Source organism: Pogona vitticeps, chromosome 10 (genome assembly GCF_051106095.1).
Source record: "Pogona vitticeps strain Pit_001003342236 chromosome 10, PviZW2.1, whole genome shotgun sequence".
Classification (NCBI taxonomy): Eukaryota; Metazoa; Chordata; class Lepidosauria; order Squamata; family Agamidae; genus Pogona; species Pogona vitticeps.
The window spans coordinates 3578068-3605127 of record NC_135792.1 but is presented as its reverse complement, the minus strand read 5'-3'; the positions used below and the strand labels follow the sequence as shown (position 1 = coordinate 3605127).

Here is a 27060-nt window from a genome sequence, read left to right as displayed (position 1 = left end):
ATGGCGACGGATAGTGTGAGCAGACACTGTTGTACCCTGTGTCTGCAGATCGGCTTGAATTTGTTGGGAAGTTAATCTCGGTTCTGTATCCACCATTTGAACAACCCTTCGTTGTAATTTTTCAGTAATTTTGCTCTTCCATCCACATCCAGGGAGGTTAGCTATAGTGCCATGGGCTGTAAACCTCTTGATGATGTTGCACACAGTGGACACATGAACATTAAGATCTCTGGAGATGGATTTGTAGCCTTGAGATTGTTGATGTTTTTCCACAATTTTTTTTCTCTCTAATCCACAGACAACTCTTTACACTTCATTCTTTCTCCATGCTCAGTGTCACACACAACACAAAGGGTGGGTCAACTTTTCTCCATCTTAACCGGTTGCAAGTGTGATTACTATATTGCCCACACCTCTTACTCGCGACAGATGTGTCTAAATACGAATTAAAGGAGCATCACATGCTTGAAAAGCAATTATTTCTTACAAGTTAGATAGGGTGCCAATAATTCTGGCCAGTGCATTTTTGGGTTTCTGTGTGGCATTGTATCAGATCTGACTTTTCTTCTCTGTTTTTTTATGTTGTTCCAATGCAAACCAAAGAAATGAACATGTGAGTTCCAAAACATTTGTAACTGCAACAATTTTCTGAGAGAAGGGTTGCATTTTCTGACAGAATTGCAAGGGTACCAATATTTTTGGCCATGATTGTACTTCTTAGTCCCCCTATATAGGGCCAACACACAGGGAGATGAGGACCACGGTTGCCTGCTTGCCCCCAGTATCACCCATTCTCCAGCCGTTTGACTCCTGAAGATCTTTAAAGACCAAAACCAATGATTCATCTTGGTCTAGTAAGATCTACTCTGATTTAATGTGCTAATGGAGTGTTATGTGTAACTGAAACAACTACTTATTACTAGGTTTGTTTCAGGGATGGCATAAATCTCAAATTTTACATCCCTTTGCCCCATCTGTAGTTAGGGTTGTGTTGGTTTCTGGTTTATCCCCAGTTGTAATTCAAGGTTTGCCATTCTATTGGCATTTCTCTGAAAAGGGCTGGCAATTTTAAAAATCATCTTTGCATTCTCATCCTCATGCATGTGGGTAAGGATTATAGTATGTTTTTATTCATTGATCCTGAATGGCTGAATCAGAACCCACTTCTGGGTCACAGCAGTGACCTGAGGTGGGTCATAACTACAGCACTACCACCATACAAATATAGGACAAAACGTAACGAACTGGGTCCCCAGGAAGATGTTTCAGCTAAAGGTGTTACCCAGGTCAGAAAAGGTTGAAGGCCAAATCTTATTTACCACAGATAGATTCCAACCAATACACAGTGAAGCAGAGTTTCACATAATGAACATTACACACCAGGAATGCGTTGACTGAAATTAGAATGTGTCCATTTAGATCTCCTGAGTTACATCATTGTTCAGTGTCTCTGAAGACTTTTATTCCAAAATAAAACAAAAAATAATGACTGATGAGGCTGACATGATACATATGTATTTCTCTGACAAATCTACAAAGGCAGCTGTTCATGTTGATATGTGAGATTCGGTGTTTTAATGTTTCCACTCCAATGAACTTACTCTCTTATTCCCTCCTCGTAAAACTGATGATAATTATTATTTTGTTAATGTAGTGTTAATTTAGTATCAACAGTGTGATTGACTGTGACTGGAGGCATGCCTATTGGACAAAAAGTGACAGAAACAAAGAAGATATGTTTCAGGGCAGGAATGGTTAAAAATGGAGACTTGACCCAGACAAACACATCTGTAATTTTTTTTAGCAAATTTGAAATATGTAGATGTTTTCATACATTTCATATACAGTATATGTACATATGCAACTATCAGCCCATTTATATAGTTTATACAGCCTTCTTATTTTAACATCTGTACTACACATAGTTTTCTAAACAGTGCTGCATTTTAGTTTTTATTAACATTTTAGAATGTGAACTCTACTCGTTTTACATAGTACTTTTTGCAAAGATGGTTCTATACTCTTAATTATTTATAATAGTCAAAATAATTTTCCCACTTTTTTTTCAAACTCTCTAAATGATCTTCTCTTTACATAATTTGGGAGTTTTGCCATTGTGGCATATTCAACCATTTTATCCCTCCAATCTTCTTTTGTTAGCCATGTCTCAAATTTCCACTTTGTGGCCATCACTACTCTAGCTGCCGACTCGTTGTAGACAGCACTCTACTTCATGCACCTGATGGAGTGCATTGTAGTCTGTGAAAATTTACACCAAAATATAAGTGTTAATCTTTAAGGCGCCAAGGAGCTTTGTGGCTCAAGCAAGTTCGTGTGCCAGTTGCTCATTACATGGCCTTTCCCCCCTCCCATTTTCAATATACTTTTAAAATGTAAATGGTATTCTAGTTAATCCAGGATTACATTTGTCTGTCTGTTTCAAAGTTTGGGGGTCTCATCACAATTATTTGGTCCCCCCCACTGTCCACAATCTGGTTTGTGATGTTCAGGGAACAGGGCCTTCTCTATGGTGGCATGCTGTCTGTGAAATGACCTCTCCAGAAGTTTTCTCTTTATTACTCTCCCTCTCTTCCTTTTTAACATCAGGACAAGACCTTTTTATTTTCTCAGGCACTTGGCATTAATTATGTTTCAGCCTGCTTTTGTATGTTGTTGTTTTTTAATTGTGCAGGCTTATTATCTACTTTATCAGGGGTGGGAAGTTTGTCAGCTATTTCTTGAAAGCTGAAAGACAGAATATAAATATTCCCGTCTAATGGAGAGAGAAAAAACAAAGGTACCTGAAAATTTGAAGCTGCACCCAGTTCCTCAGAATGCGTGTTCCAACGTTTCTGAGCACCGTCTGCAGCGTAGACGACGGGTGTGCAGTTTGCAAAATGCTGTGCAGACATTAAGGGTGGGAGGCACTTAAATATAAGCAAATCACCCATGCAGAGGATTTCAGCCTCTACCTGGGTAAATAAGTATAGATAGTTTTCTTTATGATATGTGACCGGATTATTTTCCAGTTGATTTCCAGCCCTGGCCCCAAGTGGCCAACAGATCAAAAAAAGATAAGGGTCAGTTACAAGGTTGAGCTCATTCTCTGTTGCTATAGCAACTGACCTCCATCAACCCTCAGAGGGCTACACCCAGTTCCCCAGGTGATCCTTTTCCAGGTCCACGCCATCAATCCCGTGCTTTAAAAAAAAATTTAAAAAAGAGCCAGACTCCTTAATTGTCAGGGTACAGTTCTGAGGGGTTCCTTTTGTCCCTCCAGCCCCACATAAAAACCACCTGAACTCATTTGTGATTCCCAAAGGCCTGCGGGGAAAGAAAATGCCTCGGGGGGGGGAGATGCCCCTCGAAAAGGATCCTGGGGGAGTGTTCTCTAGGGGACCAGTTGCAGAAAGCAGTAGGGGGTAGGTGGGGAGGCGGTGCGGTGCGTGGTTTGGGGGAGGCAACCCACATTTAAGTGGGAAATCTTGACGGAGCCTTTTGAAACTCGAGCAAAGATCCTGACAAGACAGAAAAGAAGCGAGGTTTCCGAAATGACACATGGAACTAATGACATTCCAACATGACAACAGCAATTAGATTAGCAGAGGCAAGGCGTGCTTTCTCGCTGGCGGTCTAAGCGGTTCCTTTGCCTAGAATTTGGTGCGGTGCCGTTATCCGCTCTGCAGTGTTTAATGACAAATCGATACTGTAATTGTGTTGTCTGTCTGGAGTGTGAAATGAGTGCTTTCCTCCTCCAGGCCTTTTTTTTTTAAACAGAGAGGCAAAGATTCCTTTATGATGAGATCTGATCTCAGCCACTCCAAGCGTAAAACTCAGGAATAAGGGCCAACTTCAAGCTTTGCAATTAGGTGTGGGGCACAGTTTATTAACCTGGAAAGCACCGTGGGTTAATGGAGGAGGGTGGGGTTTTTTGGGGCGGTGAGAGGGAATTAACCCTTCTTTCCCCTAATCCTTTGTCTTAGAAAGATTTTAATTAAATTAGTTTTGCTAAAATCAAATTCCCCACCACCACAACTGACAAGCTTGATCCTTTTAAGGAAGACACAGAATTGACAGACAGGACAATGAGGCGAGGCACGATCTCTTTAAAAGGGGGAAAGGCCATGTTCAACATGTGGTCGCGCTGAATGTTTGTACCCACACATTAACTGGGGTGTCATTAACGAAGGGATGTATGCATGTTATTTGCACAAATAATGCACGCCTGCTTTCATTACCCTAATTTCTTGCAACGAAGGAGAAACAGACCGTTCTGGGAGAAAAATAGTATGGGATTCATACCCCTGTGTCCAAACCAAGCACCAGGTTGCCTTATGTCTTTACAATACAGTAAGGTAGGAGGCTATTCCCCCTTCATCTTTCCTTGAGGGAGAACCTTGTTATATTAAATCAGATTGGAGGGAGCATTATTTCATTATTCTGTGGTTCCATGATTGGTTTGCTTTGTCTTAACAGTAAACGAGATGGTCTTTTTTCTTAACTGTACATGCCTCTTATCTATTCATTCTTGGCTTGAGCGTATGTTAGCCTGTCTCCTTTTACTTGTGGCATTGCTCATATTAGGCTGCCATTACTATAGTTTATAATTAGAATGGTAGTGGCTACGTGTACGTGGGCTTCATGCAGCATTATTAATTATACAGAGACCCTTCCAGGAGGATGCCCTTATCAGCTCTCTTACAGACTCAGAGGCTTTTTCTAATATGCAGCAAATGCAGATTTTTTTCCCTGCCACTGAAATCACTTGAACGCCAAGGCGTGGTGCCACAGTATCAGCTGAGGCAGGGCAGGAGAGTCGGAAGGGCTGTGAAGCGTGTTCCTATCAACACCACACAAATGCATTTGAACTGAAGAACAATGGGAGCTAAATTTCACCACCGCACTTCAACCGGGTCAGCGCAACTCACTAATCCTCACTAACAGGCAGTAAATTATGTACCTCCAAATGCACCCCTATGCCTGCCTTTAGCATCAGTGGGCACCCCCCAGGTTTCACCTTCAGGATTCAGATAATAAGCTCCCATTCCTACTGGCTTTCCCTCAAGACCTGTATGGAAATAAGTATATGTGTCTGCAAGGGATCAAATGCTTTTGGAGACAAAAGTAGGTACTGGGAACATTACAGAATACTATCATCTCCCCACGACACTTTTACACAAAGCGCTCTGTTCCTCTTTTGGCCTGACATAGTTTCTGCCTGATAAAATCCCGCAGGCCTACTTGTTTTAAACAAGGACCACGTTCTCTCTCTCTTTCTCTCTATCCCTCCCTCTCTCTCTCTCTCTTGTATGGAGAAATGAAGTGTAAAATTAATGCTTATTATTCTGAACTTGAGAGACAGAGAAAGCGACCTGAAGAATCACTGATTTGATGCAGTGTTTGCTCAGCATTGAATCAATAGATCCACAAGCAGATTGAGAGCTTAAGGAGAACAATATGGAAAGGCTTGGCACAGCAAGGGGTAGAAATCTGCTTTTTATGTTAAAAATGAGAGGGGTTGCATATGCTTCGCCTATTAGGTTGGTCTCTCTTACAGATATATTTATCACGTTGCTTCTTCCATCCCTTCCGACATCCTTTCCTTATTCCTATGGAATAAACAGGAAGTAAATAACTGGCTGTCACTATATCCCATGTGCGGCCAGTCCACTGTCACCACCAAGAAGTGCTGCCTCAGCAGGTCAACAAGGCTTTCTCTTTTTCAAGAAAGCCTTCCTGCAAAATTGAGCATTTGTCTAGCCCTCGAGGTTTGTAATTTGATTTATCACTATATTTGCAACCTGCTTTTCCTCTAGAAAGCATAAGGTAGTCGAGATGCTTGCCTTCTCCCCTGCTGCTATATAACAATGTTGTGACATGAGTGAGACTTAGAGATGTTGAGTGGCTTTCATTCCCTAGGAGTTGAAGTGGGCATTTGAACCCAGGTCTCCTCCCTGGGGTCAAGCATTCTAACCACTGCATTACACAAGGTCCATCCATATCTCAGGACTTTTTTTTTTCATATTTTGTGTTTAAAAGGGACATATTTCTCAGGCTAAACTTTCTTTTCGTTTTCCCCTTCCATGCCGCTTTCCCCCTTTGTCCTTTTTCACATCTTTCTGGATGGTTTCATCGACATAGAAAATATATAATGGACTCTTGCGGGAGTGCAATTAAAAAAAACCCACCAGTGAGAAGAAGTCCTTATAATCCAGAAGTGGATTTGCAAATTAAAAGGTCTTGCCTCCAGTGGGACGACTTTCCACATCAACAGGAACCTATTATATTTTTATTATTTTTGAGTTTTGTTTGTCGCAGCTTTAACGGTTTGCCATGCTTCCAGACTCAGCCCAAAATAGCATATAAGTAGCATGAACCAAACTCGGGTAAACCAAACGGATAATTGCCCTATATGTTTGGTTTGGTTGTTAGGCATGTGATGGAACGTGATGGCACATGGTAGATAAAAGAACTATACATGAAGTCACAGGTTTGAATCTCTCTTTTTCCAGAAGAGAGAGAGAGTATGGAAAAAGGAACCCTTTCACACACACAGAGGTGGACATTATTTTAGAAGCTTCTCTTTGAATCCTTGAAGAAGCAAGCTGCTTTGAAAGGAGTGTTTTAAAACTGAAAAGTTTTAAATTGACAACTGAGAAGCGGCTTGTAAAGCATCCAGAAAGGCTCTGATTCAACATTATTCCCCCCCCCCTCCAATAGTTTAGGCCTGCTCAGAAGCATTCAAAGGACTGTTTTAACAATGTGGGTTCCTTGTCCACTGCTTTGTAGAGACAAGCGTCTTTGCTCCTGCGTTGTCTGGTTGGCCTCCAGACTCAACTGAGAAGATCCATCGCCTTGTCTGTAGCAGAAATAAGAGAAAAGCCATATTGGAAGGAGAGTTTCAGATGCCTAAACTGAATCACCATAAACAGCTCCATGTAGACCATTTGCTGGATTCAAACCCTTCTCTCTCTCTCTCTCTCTCTCTCTCTCTTTTTTCCCCCTATGCATTGTTGTCTTCTTTCTTATCTTTGCTGCAATGCAGATGGTGTTCAAGGATGCTTTCTGTGATGCTGCTCTGATAGCCTTGCCTGAACTCCCGTGCTTAACTTGCCTGTTCGGTGTGATTTGAGGATTCTTAAAAATACATACTGACGTATTCTGTGCCCACAGCAACAATGTTCTGTTTGTAGTTTTCGGTGTGTGTTTGAGTAACGTGTTGAGAGATGGCATTGTGTCATAGGCCCGGGGAAACAGCCATGTACATTACCTGTGGTTTGATCACCGTGTCACTTCCATCACGGCTGAAGAGCAGAAATGCCCCACAAAAATTGACTTGCGGCCATACACCTGAATGCACTCCGCGAACGTATGATGCTGTGCTTTTGCAAGGGTGGGCCCTGCAGAAAGAGAAACCTAGTCGGGTCCCGGAAGTCTCCCAATCCGGCACTCCCGATTCCTCGCCGACTGCTGCATTTCAGACGCTAATCTGCTGTGTCACTAACAAGTTGTATCATTTGAACCTTGCAGAGGAAGGCATCAATCATGAGTGCAAGCTGTGTAACCAGATGTTTGACTCGCCGGCAAAGCTCCTGTGTCACCTGATTGAGCACAGCTTCGAGGGGATGGGAGGCACATTCAAATGCCCTGTTTGTTTTACAGGTAAGACGGTTGGTCCCAGACAAGCCTCAATGTGCATGGTTTGATCCAGAAATGACACCCAGGGGAGTTTTAAAATACAGTATTCCTTTCCTTGAAAGACCGGGGAGGTGCGTGCGTGTGTGGAGGAACTTCTACTCGAAAGCTTTCAAATAGTATTTCTCAAACTGGGCTGCTTGGGAAGAAGGCTTTCCCTCCACCTTTCATTTCCCATAAAATGCCGCGTTGTCCACTGTCCCCTGAACCTTCACGTACTAAGTTTAATGAATTATTTTGACATAATAATTCTCAGCATTGATCAGGGCGTGAGAGTGGGTTCACACTGCCCTCGACTTTAGCCTTGCCTGCTTGCCTTGAACAAGTTATTTATGGTGGGAAAGACACATGTTGCACATGTTGAATGTATACACCATGGAGTTGTGGGATGACACAGGCTGGCCCTGCTTGCTTTATCACCTTCCCAATTCCATGACAATCATCCACCGGGACCATCAATAAAATGCTGCTAACAAGAGGTGAGCAGATCTGTGCTTCGGGACTACAATTCCCAGGATTCTTCGAGGTGCAGCCCCAAAAGCGCACAGCTGCACATCTCTACTACTAGCCGTCTGTGTTCTGCACATCAAGATATTTTGTATTTCTTTTGTTTTAGGTTCTTTTAAAGGTTCTTTTGGGGCACCTCTTTCATTTTCATACTTTTCGTGTGCCAGCCCTTTTGTTTTGCCTAAAAAGGAAAGCCTCTTTTGTGTTTCCCCATTTGTCGTTTCTGGCACTTCAAAAGTTAGAGGGTGCAATGGGCACCTGAGCCACAAACTATGGAGAGGTTTAGGATTTGATTCTCCAAAACAAGCACTTAACAGTTATTCCCAAAGCACCTTGAAAAATGTCTGTCCGATGGCTACTTCAAGATAACAACTATAAGCCACCAAAGAGCCACTTCTCTTGGGTTTACTATCTGCCCGCCTGTGTGCCTAAGGAAGCAAAATATACTGACACATTTTTATTGGGAAAGGGTGTCTTAACAAAATTGATACAACCCATTTAAAAAACAGACCTGTTGGCTGCTGCTAAATTTGTCATTCCAGCACGAGAGCAAAAATACTAGACGGTTTTGGGCCAGCAGCAATACTTTTAGCAAAATTAAAATAAATAAATAAAATGCCATCCCCTTGTATTTCATGTTTTTAAACAACCCTTGTTTATAGATTGTGCAAAACAGAAGAGTTTTACAATATAACTCTTTTGCACAAAATACCCCTCCCCTTTCTTTCTTTCTTTCTTTCTTTCTTTCTTTCTTTCTTTCTTTCTTTCTTTCTTTCTTTCTTTCTTTCTTTCTTTCTTTCTTTCTTTCTTTCTTTCTTTCTTTCTTTCTTTCTTTTCTTTTTTCCTTTTGCAAAATGCACAAAAATTGTAATAGGTGAGAAAAGATTTGAGATTTGTCCAAATAACATCAGATCCACCAAATCAACTGCCGAAAGGTAAGCTGATGCTAAGATCAATCCCAGTGATTCATTGGGTCAGCGGTATTTGGGACATACGCTTGGATTTAGGCCACAGGATTGAGTCCAGCCTAAATTATTTGCATGTTGATGACATTGACAAGCCTGATGAGGTGGACATGTCCATGAAAGCTCATATTTCAGAACAATATAAAACTCAGCCTTTAAGGGACCACCACATTTTGTTTTTACTCCTACTTTTTATTTTGTTCCCACCTACGTATCATTGACTTCAAAACCAGTCATATTTTCAGTGGGCTTTAAATACGTCGAACTTAGTGTGAAGCCAACTCCTAATTACAAAATAGATGAATGAAAAAGCAAGGAGAGGAGGAAAACAAAATTGAGGTGGCCGTCAATTTTGCATCTCAATACAACGGAAGGTTGAGTTTTCATCAGGTGTGTGCTGAGCCACAAAATACCTGGACAGGCAGGCAGGGTGAATTTGCCTAGGCTGGTCTGTTCTTTGTCCCCTGCTAATGTTGTCGTCGTTGTTTCTCTAGTTTTTGTACAGGCAAATAAATTGCAGCAACATATCTTTGCTGTCCACGGGCAAGAGGATAAAATTTACGATTGTTCCCAGTGCCCACAGAAGTTCTTCTTTCAGACCGAACTTCAGGTACACCTTCCTTTCAAATAAATAAAAACAGGGGGGGGGGAAGCAAATGCAAATCTGCATTGTTTGTTTCTGTTGTTGTTATCTGTGTGGAATAATCTCATTGTTTAGCGAATATCAAGAGAAATCCTCCTTTCCTCCCTCCTCCCCCACCGCCTCCCACTCCTTCCTTGCTTTCCTGAAACATCAGAAAATCCTCTATCCTTCTTTCTCTAACTCTCTGGGTGCAATCTCAAAACACAGGTCCTCTGAGCACGGGCAGCATAAATAAATAAGACCCGACAACTCTAATCATTCGCTCTGAGGATTTCTTTTGACAGTGCGCGTTGCGACACACCGCCAGCGTCCACGCCGAGCACAATGTAAATAATTTCTTCCTATCGGTTAATAATTTAAGGAAAAGATTAGCATACAAAAACTCAAGTAACATTTTGACATTCTCCATCTCTTCTCTCTTCCACCCCTCCTTGGTCCAGATAGACTCAAAACTGAGGGAAATTAAGACTAACCTGACCTCCTTTTGAGACCCAGGGTCAAAAAAAAATACGTGTAAATTTGTTTCTTTGTTAACAGCTTGAGTGTAATTGACTTTTATCAGTTCAGGGGTGGAGGAGATGAATCTTGGCAGGATGAGGTTCATGGCAGCAGAAAGACAGTTCTTACACAGATATTGACTAACAGGCATCTGGGTGATCACAGGGAGATCACAGAGGTGGAACTGCTGAGGCAAGCATCTTGATCCAGATATATAGATCATACCCAAAAGGGTCCCAGTTATTTCCAGAAATACAGTGACAAACCAAAGGTAGCTTAGAGAGTCTGAGTTACTGCACATTATAGCTTTTTTTTTTTTTGATGGGGGGAGATTTACTCTGCTGGGCTTGAATGAGTCATTAATTAAGATGCCCAAGGTTTTGTTCCAATTTTTGAAGAGAATCAGTCTGATCTACACTTTCCACATTAAGATGCAGGTTGGAATACAGTCATCCTTTAGGTATGACACACCTCTGAATTTTTTGATGCGTGCCAGGATGTTCTCAGCCCCCCCCCCCGAACATGCTGACATGCGTATCAAAAAGGGATGCACTCTGTTTGGAAACTGCGTTAGAAAAAAATAGATTTGAATACAACTGGGAGGGATGCTTTTTTTGGGGAAAAAAATGTAATTCAAGGCAGATATGAGCCAAAACGGGTTTATGAAAGAGCAGACATGAATTGGCATTGAGTGCCTGAAGACTGGTCTGTCCTTCCTGCTCACAGATTTAAGGCTTAGTTCTACCGCTCAGCTGATTGGGGGCCAGGTGGAGGCAAGCCTGTTGTTCTTCTTAAAATGAAGATCCTATGATTGAATGCTCTGCAAGAAGGGTCCTATCCTGCCCTTTTCTCTTTTCTGCACGTGAAGTTTTTTTTTAATGTACAAAAGAGCATTCACTCCTGTGATGCTCCCTCCCACTCTCTGAAGTAGTTAAGCCTGGACATGGTTTTAACCCTGCCCTTCTGTGGTTCCTTTTGCTATCCTGATACACACAACTTCATCCAAAAAAAAAGGTACAGTAGCCTCCAGCCAGTAGCAAAACTGGGACTGGCCCAAACGTTCTGGCTCAACCCCTCTAACCTCTGGCAGATCTGCCATCCACAGATGCAGGTGAAAACCTGCCTTGCCGTTTCTCCGTGGGGGTGGCAGTGACAGCTGCAGCCCCAGCTCCCCTGGCGCTTCCAGATACCTTAGGCCAGCCTCGGGCACAAGGACTCTGGGAACTCCCTCTTGGATGCCTGCACCCTCCTGCTTCCGCAATCTGTGACCGAACAGATGTGGTTTTGACTGTTCATAGGAGGAGATTTCAAGGGGCGAAGCGTTGCAAGATTTGTCACGGATAAAATAGCTTCCAAAACTCAGGGGTTTGACCTTCAGCTGGAGGCCTGAGTCCAAACAGGAGGGCTGGCTTTCAATTAAAAAGAAAATGCACTCGGACCTATACTACAATTGCACTGTTCTTGAAAATCTCCACTTGATTTTTTTTTTTTAACTTTTAAGGGGTGCATGCACTAACACATTCTCTATCTTGTTTTTTTTTTTTTCATCTACATCCTATGCGAGTTGCACTTCTCTCGGAATTTTCTTGCAGACCCCTGCTAAATAGGACTGTCTGAAGGGACAGTGTACTGTGCCTCATTTAAATCGATAGCTTAATGAACAACGATGTACTTAAACTTTGGAGAGTTATGCATATGTGTAGTGTGCTTTTTAAAAAAAAAAAAATTAAATTCCCCAGTTCCCAAGCCGCCGTCTCTTCTGCCATGCTGTCTTCCTTCCGAAGGGAGGACTGATCTTTTCACTTTGTTGATTTTAGATTCTTTCTCCAAGGGGGGGGGGGGAGAGAATCCTTTCTCTTGTTCTGGCAATTTCATTTGCATAAATGTACAAAAGTTGCAACTATACCTTGCTAATATTTCAATAAAGTAAGTGGATTATTTTTGCTATGTTTTGTTCCTCTGCTCATGCATTGCATGGTTTAGAGAAAAGAAACAATGTGGCTGGAAAAAGCAGGTGTGATTTTCCAAAAAGAGAGAGAGAGAGAGAAAGAGAGAGAGAGAGAGAGAGAGAGAGAGAGGGATTTCCCCCCCTGCCTTCTTTTGCTTCTGTGTTGCAAGCCTTCTCTCTTTCAAAATGCCAGCAATGTTAGTAAAAAGCAACACTATTTCTTCAGGCAATTGCATTGACCTTTTCGAAATAACGGTTGCTAGATACAGATAGATTATCTTTAAATGCTCATTAATGAGTGGGAAATTTTATTTTAAATTTAGTCTTCAATCCTATATGTATTTTCCTCAAAAAAATTAAAAAATACTGGGGCTTATTTCTCAGCACGCATGAATAAAATTGCATTATTGGTGGCTTCCTTGTTAATGAAATCCATTTTCATTAACAAGTTATTTTATTATATTGTTTTTATTCCATTTTTTATTGTTAGCAGCCCAGAGTAGACATTCTTTGCTTCTCTTATCAGCATTGGGCACTTGCCTGGCCCCAATGCTGTGCTGCACAGTATCCTACCCTCCAATGAGGTTGCTTGATGGCCACCATAGTGGGTTCAAAGGTTGGGTACACCCTCTCCAGGACTTCTTCAAATGTGATCCCTGCCTTGAGTCAGAAGGTTTGCTCTTTTTTTGTTTGGCCTAAAAGCTCAGTGCAACACCCTCACTGACGGGCAGGATAACTCTGGTTTACTGGATTATGTGGCGAAATCCTTCGATCTTACTTTGATTGAAAGTATTCCAGGGCAGCTGGTTAACAGAAGACTGTCTCTAGCAGTGACCGACCCTTGGTCTGTTTCTAATAACAGTCGCCTTATGAGATGACAGTGAAGTGCTAATTTTAATTGCTTTCATTAGTAAAAGTGGTATACAATAAAACACGCAGAAATAGCACCTTCCATCAGAGTGCGGAATTCTGCATCCATGATTAACTGCAGGTAGTGTTGACAAGGACAGACGTAATCTAACATGGCAACACACACACTTTCACATATAGATGGATAGGAATGGAAAAGAATATTAGAGGAAATGTGGACAATTGCATATGCTGGTGTCTTTTTTGCTACACTTTTGGTAATGACCACCTCATGGCTAAAATAGCACATATGTCACAGTTTTCATAGGATGCCTCTTCAGAGATCATTTTGTCTAGGAATACAGTGTTTTGCGAACTAGTTACCAAGACATATGCTTGTTCAGTAACTAAATGTTATCTCCCAAGAGCTGGCACAAGTGTTAAGTGCAAGACTGCCAGTCTGTTTTGTCACGAAATGCATAGTAGATATTCCATCTCCCCAGGATAAGATCTAGTGAAGACTTTAAAGACCTGAAATGTGGTGATAAATCTTCTGCTAGGCAAATACTTACCATACTTCATGGAAGAAGCATATTTACCCATATGTGGTAATGCTTTGCCATCATTAATTCTTCTACTTTACATTTTAGGAGGTATTTAATGACCCTGGGTAGGTGTCTACTCAGCTCTTGAGTTAAATTTAAGTCAAATTTATCCTTACTCAAACAATGGAGAGCCAAAGGCACATCTTCTGAATGAAGGGAGGATTTAGACTTGTAAAACCTTCTGTAGCCTGAATTTTTTGGCCTTCTCCTTGTCTTAGAGGTTGGGTCCATGGGCCGTTGCAAGAGTCGGGGCCTTTTCTGCATCAGCCACTTGGATTGTGGAATGCACTTGCAAAACAGATTATTCCAGCTCTGTTGTTACTTGTCTTTTAAATTGACCTTGCGGAGGTCTCTCTTGCGCTAACACAATTTGGCAATAATATAACATTTGACCTATTGGTTTCTTGTCATTTCTTTTTTTTTTCTCATTCTGCTGTCTTATGTTTTGTCGATGATTAATTTTTCCTATTATATAAGCAGGAGTTCTATTGTACTACAGTGTTGCAATTTGTTAAACCAGTTTGACTATTTTACAAAGAAAGGCAGGGTTTTTTTAAAAAAATTATTAAAATGAATAAATCAATAGGACTTCTTGAGTTGGCCCTGTGTACTGCATCCCCCTAAGGTTCCATTTTAGCAATTTGGGGGCCAAATTGCTAAGTGCCTGGAGCCGAGCCCCTGTTTAGGCTGTATTCCTCTCCAGGAGCCTCCCTGATGGCAATCCATTTACTTTGCCACATTGAATCAAATACTCAAGGGGAGCCGCTGAAAGATGAGCTACCCTCTCTGTCTATTTAGTTCTGCTGCTTTGTGTCATACTTTAGAGTGACAAAAAAAAAACCCAACACATACACAACCACCAAATAAAAAAACAAAAAAAACCACGAATCTAGGAGCTGGATGGTTAAATTGAGGAATTATGTGTTTCAATGATAAAACATGTTTTTAATTTTTTTAAAAAGGAAATCCTCTGTAATTTGGGGTTACAATTGTATCGTGTCACAGTGGTTAAACTGCTGTACTGCAGCCAAAAATGTGCTCACGACCTGGGGTTCAATCCCAGGTAGCGGCTCAAGGTTGACTCAGCCTTCTATCCTTCCGAGATCAGTAAACTGAGTACCCAGCTCGCTGGGGTGTGTGTGCAATGTGTAGCCTGCATAATTAACTTGTAAACCGCTCAGAGAGTGCTTGAAGCACTATAGGGCGGTATATAAGGAGCACACTTTTTTTGCTTTGTAACAACTTTTGTACATTTACTGTTTGGTATAGCTTAATGGGTTTGAGCATCTGGCTGGGCCTGGGAGTTTAACTCTCCACTATGTGTCTCCTGGGGAAAAGGGTCAGTCCAGATCACCCAGAGGGCTGTGGCCATTGGGCTTATGTGGCTTGCCTGGAACAAGCTGCGTGGCTCCACAGTGCCAGCAGAGGGAGGCATTAGTAAACCACTGCTGAACACTCTGTATATAAAAAAACCCTAAGAGGGTCACCATGAGTTCGAATCAACTTGATAGCATGTGACAAAGTATTATCATCATTTTATAGCAGGTGTTAAAGGGAACCAGGATTAGCAACTTTCTTCCTCTCCTCTGCCAACATTCACATTTTAATAACCATTTTGTAAAATGGCAACAGTGTGATGGATGAGCAGTAGTAAATGGCCAGGAAAAGTCTCATTTAGCTGCCTACCTCTCGGACTGACATCCCTGCATCAGTGCACAAAGCAGCCCTTACTCAAGGAAGTCTTTTCTTATGTCACCGAGGTGCCCAAAAGTTTGACCACCAGCAGGAAGACTTTTGGGGGTGGGTGGTCTGAACTCATCCTAGGCATGGCTGACAAAGCTTATACTCTTTAATCAGAATGGTGGAACCTAACGTTCTTAATTGTCTTAAGAACTGCATTAGGCAAATGGCAAATGAATAGCAGAGAATTTGCAGGAATCTCAAGGAGGGGGCTTGCCTGTGATCTTCCTCCCCACTGTTTTGTGAGGAACCATCGCATAGCCACTGAAGTATTTGTGTTTAAAGGATTAGTTCCTGCTGTTTGCTTGTGTGCTACTAATCATTCCGTTTCCTCTTGAACGCCTGCAAGTCAAGGAAACGAAAGCAAGGAGTACACCAATGAGGGAGGGAGCAGGCTGCCCGCCAGGTTGTCCCTAGCACAGGTACACCAGAAGTGGAGAGAAACCTTTTTGAATTTGGACACAAGTCAAGCCATGAAATTGTTGCAAGTGGTCTGGAGGAATTTGCTCCCTTTGAGGTGAGAACTGCAGATCACGAAGTATGCTTTGTAGCTTCTGGGACCCAAACCCTCACCTCTCCTCCTCCGCCACCCCCACCACAATCATAGGTGAGCCTGTAGTGCTTTAGGAACTCCTGTTTAGCCCTAGAGTCCATTTTACTCATTGCATAAAATGTTATCCTCACTGGATAGCAGAAAGACACACACATGTGAGTGCAGGGAGCATATGTATGAAGAGTGGAATTGAAATAGCATTGCCTTGTGACAATTTCTTTGAAGCTTACATTATAATAAGATAAAACAAGTTGTTTAAATTATAATAAGATAAAATAAGATAGGATACACACATAAGCAGGTATCTGGAGAACTGAATTGTAATCTATGAAACGTTTTAGGCTTAAAGATGGTTTTATTTTAGCTGTTGGAGAATTAAAGTGTGTATTGAGTGAATGTGCCTATTAGTAAAAATGCACACATTAGTAAAAATGTTGTACTAAACGTGTGCAAATAGAAGTGCAAGAAGGGGGGAATCTATATGGATATGAAATAGAGGCAGAAAAGAAATAAAGTCGGGATAAGGAGAAACTTATCAATATCAAGTGGGACGTGGTGGCACTGCGGACTAAACCGCAGAAGCCTTTGTATGCTGCAGGGTCAGAAGACCAGCAGTCGTAAGATCGAATCCACGCGACAGAGTGAGCTCCCGTCACTCTGTCCCAGCTCCTCGTCAACCTAGCAGTTCGAAAGCATGCAAATGTGAGTAGATAAATAGGTACCACCTCGGTGGGAAGGTAAAATGGCATTCCCTAGTCACGCTGACCACGTGACAATGGAAACTGTCTTCGGACAAACGCTGGCTCTATGGCTTGGAAACGGGGATGAGCAACGCCCCTAGAGTCGAACACAACTGGACTGAAAATGTCAAGGGGAACCTTTACCTTTACCTTTACCATCAATATCAAGGCACAGCTAGGTTCTTATCCTTCACTGTGCATAGGGGGACGTGACTGCCCTTGGCGCATGGCAGAATAGGCCTGGGCAGCTGAGGGAGGCGCTTTCCGTTCTCTCACCGTGCCTCGGATGCCCTCTCAGAGGTTGTGTGGAATGAGGGGCCTAAGGGAAAGGTCACCTGTGGGCCCTGCCAGAGTCCTGGAGCCCCTGCCTCGGGAGTCGAAGGTTGGTCACTTAGGGGTGGCAGGACATGCACCTCAGGGAGAGATGCACTAAACCAGACCCCAGGTGGTTTGGGAAAGAGCACCCCAAATATCTGCTGGAATCACGGTTGGGGAGTGAAGAGTACGTTAAGGCCAGAGCTTGGATGTGTTAGCTTTTTAGGACAACAACAATCAGATTTTTTTTCCCTAAAAACAACAACAACACACATTTCAGAATTCAGGTTAAAGCAAAACACACACACACACCCCGAAAGAATATTTCTAATACATCCTGAATTGTGGCTCCGAAAAGAAACAGCTTGTTCATTAGTATAATTTGTGTTGTATTTCACAATTTGTGCTTGGCTTAGAAACTAAACCTCAAGAGACACTCTTTCTGGAAACAAACCACAAACTCTTGGTAAATTAGATGGAAAGCATTTATTTTGTTACTTCTTTTTTTCTATGATTTGCCATCAAGTTTGCTATCCTGCCAACCTAGCAGTTCAAAAGCATGCAAATGCGAGTAGATAAATAGGTACCACCACGGTGGGAAGGTAATGGCATTCCATGTCTAGCCGCGCTGGACGCGTGACCACGGAAACTGTCTTTGGACAAACGCGGGCTCTATGGCTTGTAAATGGGGATGAGCACCGTGCCCTAGAGTCGGACACGACTGGACTAAATGTCAAGGGGAACCTTTACCTTTACCTATGATTTTTATCCCCTGCTTGGTCTCCCTTAAAAAACGATTTCCTTATTTTTCCATAAAACTACAGAACACCCTAAAATCCATCATCATAATTTCACTCATGCCTTCATCAGAATATCTATTACGTTCCTTTTAAATTCAGACTTAAATCAGTCAGTGTAACAGATTTGGTTACTATTACAGTGTTTTTTCTTAAAGAGGTTTATTACAGAATTCGCTTGGAGCATTTCATTTAATTTTTAATTATTATTAGTTATAAAACTAATAAATTACAAGGAAAACAAAATCCATTCCAACCCTGTTAGTGCGTCTCAGTCAGGCACCATGAGATAATTAACTAACATTAATTAAAAATTAACAGTGCTCTAGGCATTTAACCATCATTTCTAGTCTGTTTTTGGCTGCAAATCCATTACATGTTAGGAGGCATTCGGCTTCTCTAGTATTTTCAAAGTTTTGAAAGGAGATTTCACTATTTTGGGAACCCCAATTCTGCCCAGCCCTCAGAGAACTCAAGTTAACTAAGGTCTTTTCCTCTGTGTGAAACTACTTTATCCTTTGATTCACTGTTTAAACATGTCCATAAATAAAAGTCCAAAGATGAGTGTTAGAAACACGGCTACAATCTCAACCTTATAAATACCGTATTTTTCTGTGTATAAGTCTATACTTTTGTCTAAAATCTTTAGACTAAAAATTGAGGGTTGTCTTATCCACGGAAGTAAGCTGAGGAGAAAACAAAACAAGTGGAGGGGAAAGCAGGGATCAAAGCGATCCTGCAGCGCTTTGATCCCTTTCCCCCTACACTTGCTAAGCCCCACATAGATTTCTTAATTTTGGATTAGAAAAGTGGGGGACGTCCTATACATGGGGGTTTCTTATACACGGAAAAACGGGTACGTCCACCAAAATTATTGGCCGACTCAGAGAGCAGCACTCTGGGTATCCATGTCCTTAGCAAGCTCTTAAACAAGAGAAAAGATATAAAGTCAGTTGCTAGACCTACTATATCAATCAATTCTCTCTCTGTCTGTCTTAAACTATTTTTAACCCACTGTTCTCCTTTAAAAGGACCCAGGGCAACTTACAACGATTAAAAGGCAATATTGAAGCTAAGACAGAATTTAATTCTTGAAAGGTGACCCAACACCCATCTCTAGTCCAGTCATTCGCCAGGATGGCGTTGCTTGTCATTTTTAGTTCCAGCCAAGTTATTATCCTTTAGGTGGTACTCATTCCAAATGAGGATTTCTGTAAACAGTCCTTGAATCTTTGTATTCTTGCATCTCGGAGGCAAAGGGTGTTTCTTCAAAATGAGATACAGTAAGATTTTTCTTTAGTGGTAGGTAGGGAAGGTCATTGAATTTTTCATATCTAGATTGATTCTTGGGGTTGGAAGCTCAAAGCTACTTGTTAACTGTTGTGGAATACCACCAAGATGAAGAGAACTCTTTTTGAATGCTAACCTTAGTTAAGATTGCTGTGGGAGTACAATATGTGGGAGGTCTTAGTTAGCTTTTTCCTGCTTTTCTTTCTTCTTATTGTACAAGTTATCAATGAATTCTAAACACAATTGATTCAGACACCTTGCTTCAAGAGATTTGGTACGTTCATATTCTTTTGTGTGTGTTGGCATGAAGCACTATGGATATGCATGGATGCAGTGTCTTGGTAACCTACATGAGGGCAGACCTGAGCTGCAAACTCCAAAATATGGCAAACTGCCTTGAGCAATTCTGAAACTTTGTTTTAAGATTATCCAAGCTAGTGCAAAACACAGGTGGACTCGAAGGTTATGCAGAGCAAATATGAAACACGGAACATTGTGTCATTGTGTTCTAGAATAGTTTGGGTTTTTTTTTAAATGTACTTTTAAAAATGGGAGTCTTTCCCCTGTCTTACTTAGTGGAGACCAATGTGGAATAATTCCTAAGGGGCCACAAAGCGTTGGACCAGCTGCTACCTTAAAAAAAAAATACTGCCACATAAGCCAACTGAGTTTGTTTGAAGAAAGGTGGCATGAAAACTTACCTGTGCATCCACCTAACAGCACCTTTTGTAGGTTCTGTATCGAAATTAAAATGTGGGCACTTCTCAAGGAAGGACAGATTCAGCTTTGAAATCCCCAGTCCTATTGGTGATCCCTGTCTGCTTGGAAGTCTGTTAAAACGACAGTGCTGGCTACTAAAATGTGCATACCACTGCATTATTACATGTGTCAGAATACCTGGCATTGGTAGGGGGTAGGAGACAGGGAAAGGAAAAATGATCCAGCTGAAATCCATTGGTTGAATTGTCAGTGCACTGAAGTGTGGCCAAATTCCAACACGGGTGAGCGAGCACAAAAAGGCACGTATTCTGAGTGCTGGCATCGGGAAAGGGCTTCTGACGTGAAGGGAGGGGGAGAGTGTGGAGCTGCTGTTCAGAGTGCCCACGGAAAACTATTGTTGTCTGGCATTTCATGCCCCCAGGACAGAGATCCAACCAAGTTTTGTACAGGCATCTTGCCATCCCAACAGATGGCCAGGAGTATGTGCAGCCAAGAGACAACGTATATGCATCAGTTGTGTTTACGGAAAGCACGGCTCCTTGTCGTAAGTGTCCAAATGCTTGGCCTTGGCTTCAGCACCTCCAGATGCGCCACTGCCAAACATAGCTCCCTCGTTTTCTGATGCCACTACTTTATATAAGGAGTAAACTTTGTTGCTCCAGTGACCAGGAGGGCACATGATGAAAAATATGCATAGCTATAAAAAGGTCTCCTCAGTGGCTTTGTGGGGACAGGCAGAGAAAAAGACAAGGGAAGTCAGAACTCGATAAAGGGATGGCAGCAGCTCCAGCATTTTTGTGTGGTTGTATTGTACAGACTTCAATTGTGGAATGAGTTCTTGCAAATGAATTTATGCTTTCCTTGCCTTGTGGAGAAGACCGTGCAACTCTGCTTCTTAAGAGCCACACGTCTCCACAGGCGGGATGTTGGGTGAGACAATTTCCCCCGTACAGATATTTCACATTTCCTTTAGATTTGTATATCTGTTTCTCAGATGTCTCTCCCTCCCTTTTCTCTTGTGAGCTCACAGCAGTGTGCATGCCTTGCTCCCTTCCCTCTGCATCCTCACAACACCCACACGAGGAGGGTTGGGGTTAGAGACTGTGGCAGGCCCAAGGTCACTCCCAACCAGTCTCCCTCTAAACCAAGGTTCTCAAGTATCAGCCCACCACTCTAAGCCCTCCACCCCGAGACCATTAACCTCTGAGCCCCCAAGTGCCTGCCCTGTCTAGTGGCAGTTTGCCAGGATCTGGGCAGAAATCTCTTCCTGATGTGCTGTTTGAAGCCCCTTCACTGGTGATGCCATGGTCAAACCTGGCACCTTTTCCAGGCAAAACCTGGGCTCTCCCTTTGAGCTTGGTGCTTTTTCCTAGGTGTGTCCATGCAGTCTCATTTCACTCACCTTTTTCTTGTGGCTACTTTAGTATTCTGTTTAACACCAAGTCAGCTGAGACATAAGAGCAAACCCTCACCTACGCAGAGGCAAAGGCAGTGGATTTTTTTGACACATGTCTATGCAAAAATGCATGCATAAAACATTGCTAATGTGCACTAAGACCCTATGCAGTCATACTTTGAAATATACCTGGCTTCATCAGATAGAACCAACCATGCGGTCTCTCCATCTCTTGGAATTTCCACCAGTGACATTGATGCGTTCTTTCAACTTTCTTTTTGTGGAAGTCAACTAAATGCTGAAATGCATCCCCCTCTCCACCTGAGTATATGATGAGCCATGCTTGTAAAAGGATCGTATTTTGCATTTTGGAGACAGTCGGTGAACTAAGTTGGGGTGTGTTAGAAGAGTGGTCTCCAACCTTGGGCCTCCAGATGTTCTTGGACTTCAACTCCCAGAAATCCTGGCCAGCAGAGGTGGTGGTGAAGGCTTCTGGGAGTTGTAGTCCAAGAACATCTGGAGACCCAAGGTTGGGGACCACTGTGTTAGAAGACATGGAGATTCAGAGAAGCAAGTGATCCATCATTGCATTGGAAGATGGGGTAGGAATGAATGGAGGTATAGAACAGTGGTTCTCAAGCTTGGGCAACCCAGATGTTCTTGGACTGCAATCCCCAGAAGCCTTCACCACCAGCTGTGCCAGCCAGGGTTTTTGGGAACCAAGGTTGGAAACCACTGGTGTCGAATAAGCATGGACCAAGGGATGTACCACAAAGATATACTAGAAAAAGTTTGGTGAAGTTGACTATAAACATTTGAGTTGATTCTTTGTTGGAACAGAGCTGCCTTCCATGAAATGTGTTGCTTGTTCCATCTAAGCTAGCATCATCTGCTCTCACTCACGTTTGCTCTTCAGGAGTTCAGACAGAGATCTTTGTCATCATCTTCTACTTGACCTTTCTCACTGGGGCACTTAGCTCCCGAAACCTTTCATGCACAAAGCTTGCACTCTACCACTGAGCTATGATCTCTCCCTTACCTTTTTTTCTCTTTTTGACCATTTAAAATTTTCCAGCAGCCTTCGTGGCTGTGCTAAACTGTAGTGGTTTACATTCCCTTTTGGGCTTGTCCAACAGCAAGTCGCAGTCTGCACAGACATGCATGCATCTACAATCATTCACCAGGTTTTCTTTTTAAAGGCAACCTGTAAATAAATGAATAAAATTAAATACCCAGTAATTCCAACTAGAAACACAATTGGAAATAGAAATACTTTGCTGCTATGCAACCCAGCTGTCTAGCGCATTACAAGCAGAGAGCAAGAGAGACTAACAAACACTAATGCCAGAGGCCCCTGTTCTTACCAAGTTCTAATTAGGAGGAGATGTCTTAAACAAGCAAGTTATGTCCCATGCTGCTGCGGAAGGCCAAAAGGTATTGCAATAGCTGTGTTTTGAGAAGAGGAAAGCAAATAGATGGCAAAGTTAATGTGGTAATGCTGCCATTCTATTCAGCCATGTCTAGCTTCTAATCAGCTTTTTATGGCTGTTAGGCAAAAATGCTGTAGGTTAAAGCTGCTGGATTTGTTAAATTTCTAAAATTTTTGGAAATCCAAATTGTGTTTGGAGGCCTTCCCCAACCAGAAATATCCCTTCCTGTTTGGCCCGTGGCGAAAGAAAAGTAAACACTAAAGTCTGGGCATTATAATATTAGCAATCATTTAGGTAACATCTCTGCATTTCGGATTCAAGGAGACCATGCTTGTGTGCCCACCATTCAATAGCCCACTTTTTATTCCATAGATAAGGATTCCTCTGAGATCAGCTTGCAAATATTTTGTTCTGGGCTATCTATCTACTTAGGCTTTGCAATATCTGAAACATTCTGCCAAGAGGCTGAAATGGTTTCATCGGCCCTCTCAGGTCCCACAAAGGTGTAAGAAAGAAAGATATCCCAAGGGAACTTTGAAATGTTTTTCTCTTCCACATTATGGGCCTGCCCAAGAGCTGATCTATGTAATACTGTAAGTTGGCACATCTAGGTCTTGGCCAGTTCGGATCAATGACTGAATAGGGATCTTTCCAAAATATCCAGGAAGAGTGACTTGGACAGAAGCAGGAAGGAACATCCCTAAAATAGTCTGGCTGTCACCATTCAACACCTGAAAGTGTCACTTGAGGTATTTGTTGTTGTTTAGTCGTTTAGTCGTGTCCGACTCTTCGTGGCCCCATGGAACAGAGCACGCCAGGCCCTCCTGTCTTCCACTGCTTCCCGGAGTTGGGTCAAATTCATGCTGCTCGCTTCGATGACCCTGTCCAACCATCTCATCCTCTATCATTCCCTTCTCCTCTTGCCTTCACATTTTCCTAACATCAGGGTCTTTTCTAGGGAGTCTTCTCTTCTCATGAGATGGCCAAAGTATTGGAGCCTCAGCTTCAGGATCTGTCCTTCCAGGGAGCACTCGGGGTTGATTTCCTTCAGAACGGATAGATTTGTTCTCCTTGCAGTCCAGGGGACTCTCACTTGAGGTATGCCCAGTGGCTACGTGGGGATTCAAACCCAGGTCTCTTGAGTCCTGGTCCACTACTCTATGCAATGCAACACACTAGTTCACATAGTGTACCTATTAGACATGGGATATGTGTATTTGTATCCCTCGGATACGAATAAAAATATCGGCACCACAGGTACCTGCAGAAACCAGACCATCCCCCCAGAACCACCCTGTCGACTTACAGCTGTCCGTGCAGTGTGGGGGGCCATCGTTAGTCATAGTGTGTCAATTGTGGAAGTAGCCTCGCCGGTGCTTCCCTGCCTCTCCGCAAAGCCAACCACTCAGCAGCTGAGTGGTGATACTCTTTATTCTGCCTCCTTGCTGGAGTGGTTGGCTGTGCGGAGAGGCAGGGAAGCACCGGTCAGGCTACTTCCACAATTGACACACTGTGACTGACAATGTCCCCATACACTGCATGGACAGCTGTAAATCGACAGGGTGGTTCTGGGGGGAGGGTCTGGTTTCTACAGGCACCTGTGGTGCTGATATTCATACTCGTATCCTGCAAGATATAGTATATATCTATATGTCCATATAGCGTGCCTGGAGATCCCTGGTATTGCCTGGTGATCTCCCATCCAAACACGAACCATGGCTAATCCAGCGTGGCTTCCAAATTCAGATAAATTGTGTAAGTCCGGTGTCATTTGGGAAGGTTGGTGTAGATAGTCTTCAATGAAGAGGTTCACAAATCTGATGTGGTGTGAACCCTTTCGTATGTTCCCAAAGAAGCTGTGAAGTAGCTGTGATCCAAGGCAGAAGGGTGACTTCATTCCACAGTCATGGCTGAACCCGTCAATGAAAGCGATCGCATGATTTGCTACTCCCGGAGCAAAAGCTTGGCTGCTTGTCCAGACATAACAATCTATGCCTGAGTGTTTTCACAGGAACAGGCTAGATCATTAAATATAATAGGTCTCAGCTGCAGTTTTGATCACCGAAGCATCCACACAATCCATCATAGCAAATTAGGTATGTCTTCACAACTTATCTTTCTGCTCTTTGCCTATGGTTTCGGAGGGCTGGAACTTAGACCACGTCTGCCACCAAAGACTACTTCAAATCGTTCATGTACAAAACTTTGCTTTATGAGAATAAAGATTGGTTAATCAGGGGGAAAAATGGAGCATTTCCTGGGCCTTTTTTCCTGGCATCTTACAGAAGGAGCAGTCATACAGTTAGAGATCCCTGGCCACATTTATTATTTATCTGTATTAGGGAGTTCCTTGTGTGAAGGAAAGAAAGAGAGCTACACGCTGCAATGTCTTGTTTGGTGTGTGTGCTGGCAGCTGTATCACAACCCCCACCCAGGCACTCTTTAAAGCACAACCTTTGTTCAAAACCATTACACAGACCATTTACCTGATTGGGGTTTTCGTCCATCTGACTTGCTGAAAGGCTATTTGTTCTTTAAAAAGGCTGGAACTGACCTTTTGAGAGAGAAAAAAGGCGTGCTCTGCTTTTTTCATTTGGGAAGTTTTTTAAAAGGAGCTGTTTACCACTCCAGGCTGCTTAAAAGAGGAATCGGTGTTCTCGGAATATTTGGCTGTTGATAGAAAAATAAAAACTTCGGGCCAGTTTAAATTGTAGTGGTCCTCAAGTGCTTGCAGTCCCTCCGTGAGGTATGCAGGGATGCTGGCTGAAGGATGGGATAAGCAGATCTGTAGTAAATAAATCAGAAAAGCTAATGGTGCTGCTGCCTGTATGGGAGGCTTACAAAATGTTTTTAAAACCAGATACTGCTAAAAACAACAACACCCTCCTTAAATTATAATCTTGCTGTGATGGGCTGTCACATCAATTCTGACTCAGTGGTGACCCTATAAATCAGTGACCTTCAGAAGGTCCTATTGTTGGCAGCCTGGCTCAGGTCTTGCAGAGTCAAGAGAACCCAGGCTTGGTTTGATTCTAGCACCCACTGGTTTGCCTTGCTGGCGGGCTGTGTTGTCTTCAAAGTTCTCCTCCAGCACCATGTTATGAATGAATCGGGGTTTTTTTTTCCTCTTTCAGCTTTCTTTGTAGTTCAGCATTCACATCTGGACACAATCATTATAATATTAAATTAAATATTTAAATGCAGCGAAGCATATTGTCAAAACGACCATTGGATTAAAACAGTTGAAAGGCATGGGGTGGGGGGAGACGTCTAGATTATATCTCTTTTCCCAGCAGCCGGACAGTTGCCAAAATTCAACCTTAGTGGATGGACAGAAAGGAGAAGACCTCTCTGGTCTTCTTCAAAAGGACCCATTCGTCAATGATGTACAAGAGTGCCTTTCTCAGGCATATGAAAAGGGTTCTTTCACCCTTTCTCCATGTATGAAGAAACACAGAAGTCTAATAAGAGCAAGTTCCAGGACCAGTGTTGCCACCTACGTAGCATCTCTGGGTACTTCCCAGAGAAAATGTGCCAAGTAGGGATGATGGTCAGGGTCTGGTTGCCATTTCCATTTCTCACCATGTTCCAGAGCGCTGGAAAGGGTGGCTGCTCGGTGCTGTCCAGGGTACTGCTGCTGTTATGGGTAGAGAAGCCTGCCTGTCGTATGGAAGAGAAGACTCACCAGACAGCAGCAAACGTCAGAACTCAGTCTCTCTGCCAGGCTGTCATTTTGAGAGAGAAGCAAGGGAGGACTATCTGAAGACGAAACTGCTTTCTGCTGAGTCTCCTCATTGGCTTATCTAACAACCGTTCTCAGCAGGACTGGCTTATAGAGTCTCAGGCTTCCCTCTAATCAACTGCCTGATCCTTTTCATTGCAAACGCTAATGATAGAGCCATGATGGAGTCATTCAGATTAATGCAATGACATGCCTTAAAGAGGCTGTCATTTCAAATAAGAAACAGATAAAAGCGTTTGGCGGTTTTAAAAAATGTGGTTGTTTCACTCAAGTCTGGAATTTACATTAAGGAGAACTAAATGGTCCCATTTGAGGTGTGGGACAATCACACGTGTGAACTTCATTCTGGTCTAATGAATCCAGAACTGAATACTTTTTGACTCTCCTCGCACATTGAGCGTGTTGCTTAATTTTAATGTGGATGATGAACCAGGTTTAGGTTTATCCCATTCTTATTTGGTTCTCAGCATGGGCATAATTGACTGGTAGAAAAGGAGACAGGGATGGGTCTCGCCTGATCATGAGATAACTTTACAGTAGCAGTTAGTACACATGGAGGTTATCAAGTAGATAAGGGTGTGCTCACCAAACCATACCTCCAATTAATTTGGTAATTAACTGAGGTCT

The 27060-nt window shown here is 42.6% G+C and overlaps 1 protein-coding gene across 5 annotated transcripts in view; it reads left to right on the top strand.

Moving 5' to 3' along the window:
- Nucleotides 1-27060, top strand: part of ZNF423 (zinc finger protein 423) — a 251573-nt gene that overhangs the window by 210394 nt on the left and 14119 nt on the right. For 4 of the 5 annotated variants that reach the window (XM_072980849.2, XM_072980852.2, XM_072980851.2 and 1 more), the window contains 2 exons: nt 7531-7662; nt 9662-9777. The exons of the other annotated variant lie outside the window; for it this stretch is intronic. In XM_072980849.2, coding sequence (XP_072836950.2) covers nt 7531-7662; nt 9662-9777 — 248 coding nt within the window. The remainder of the gene's footprint in view (nt 1-7530; nt 7663-9661; nt 9778-27060) is intronic. 5 annotated transcript variants of the gene reach the window in all.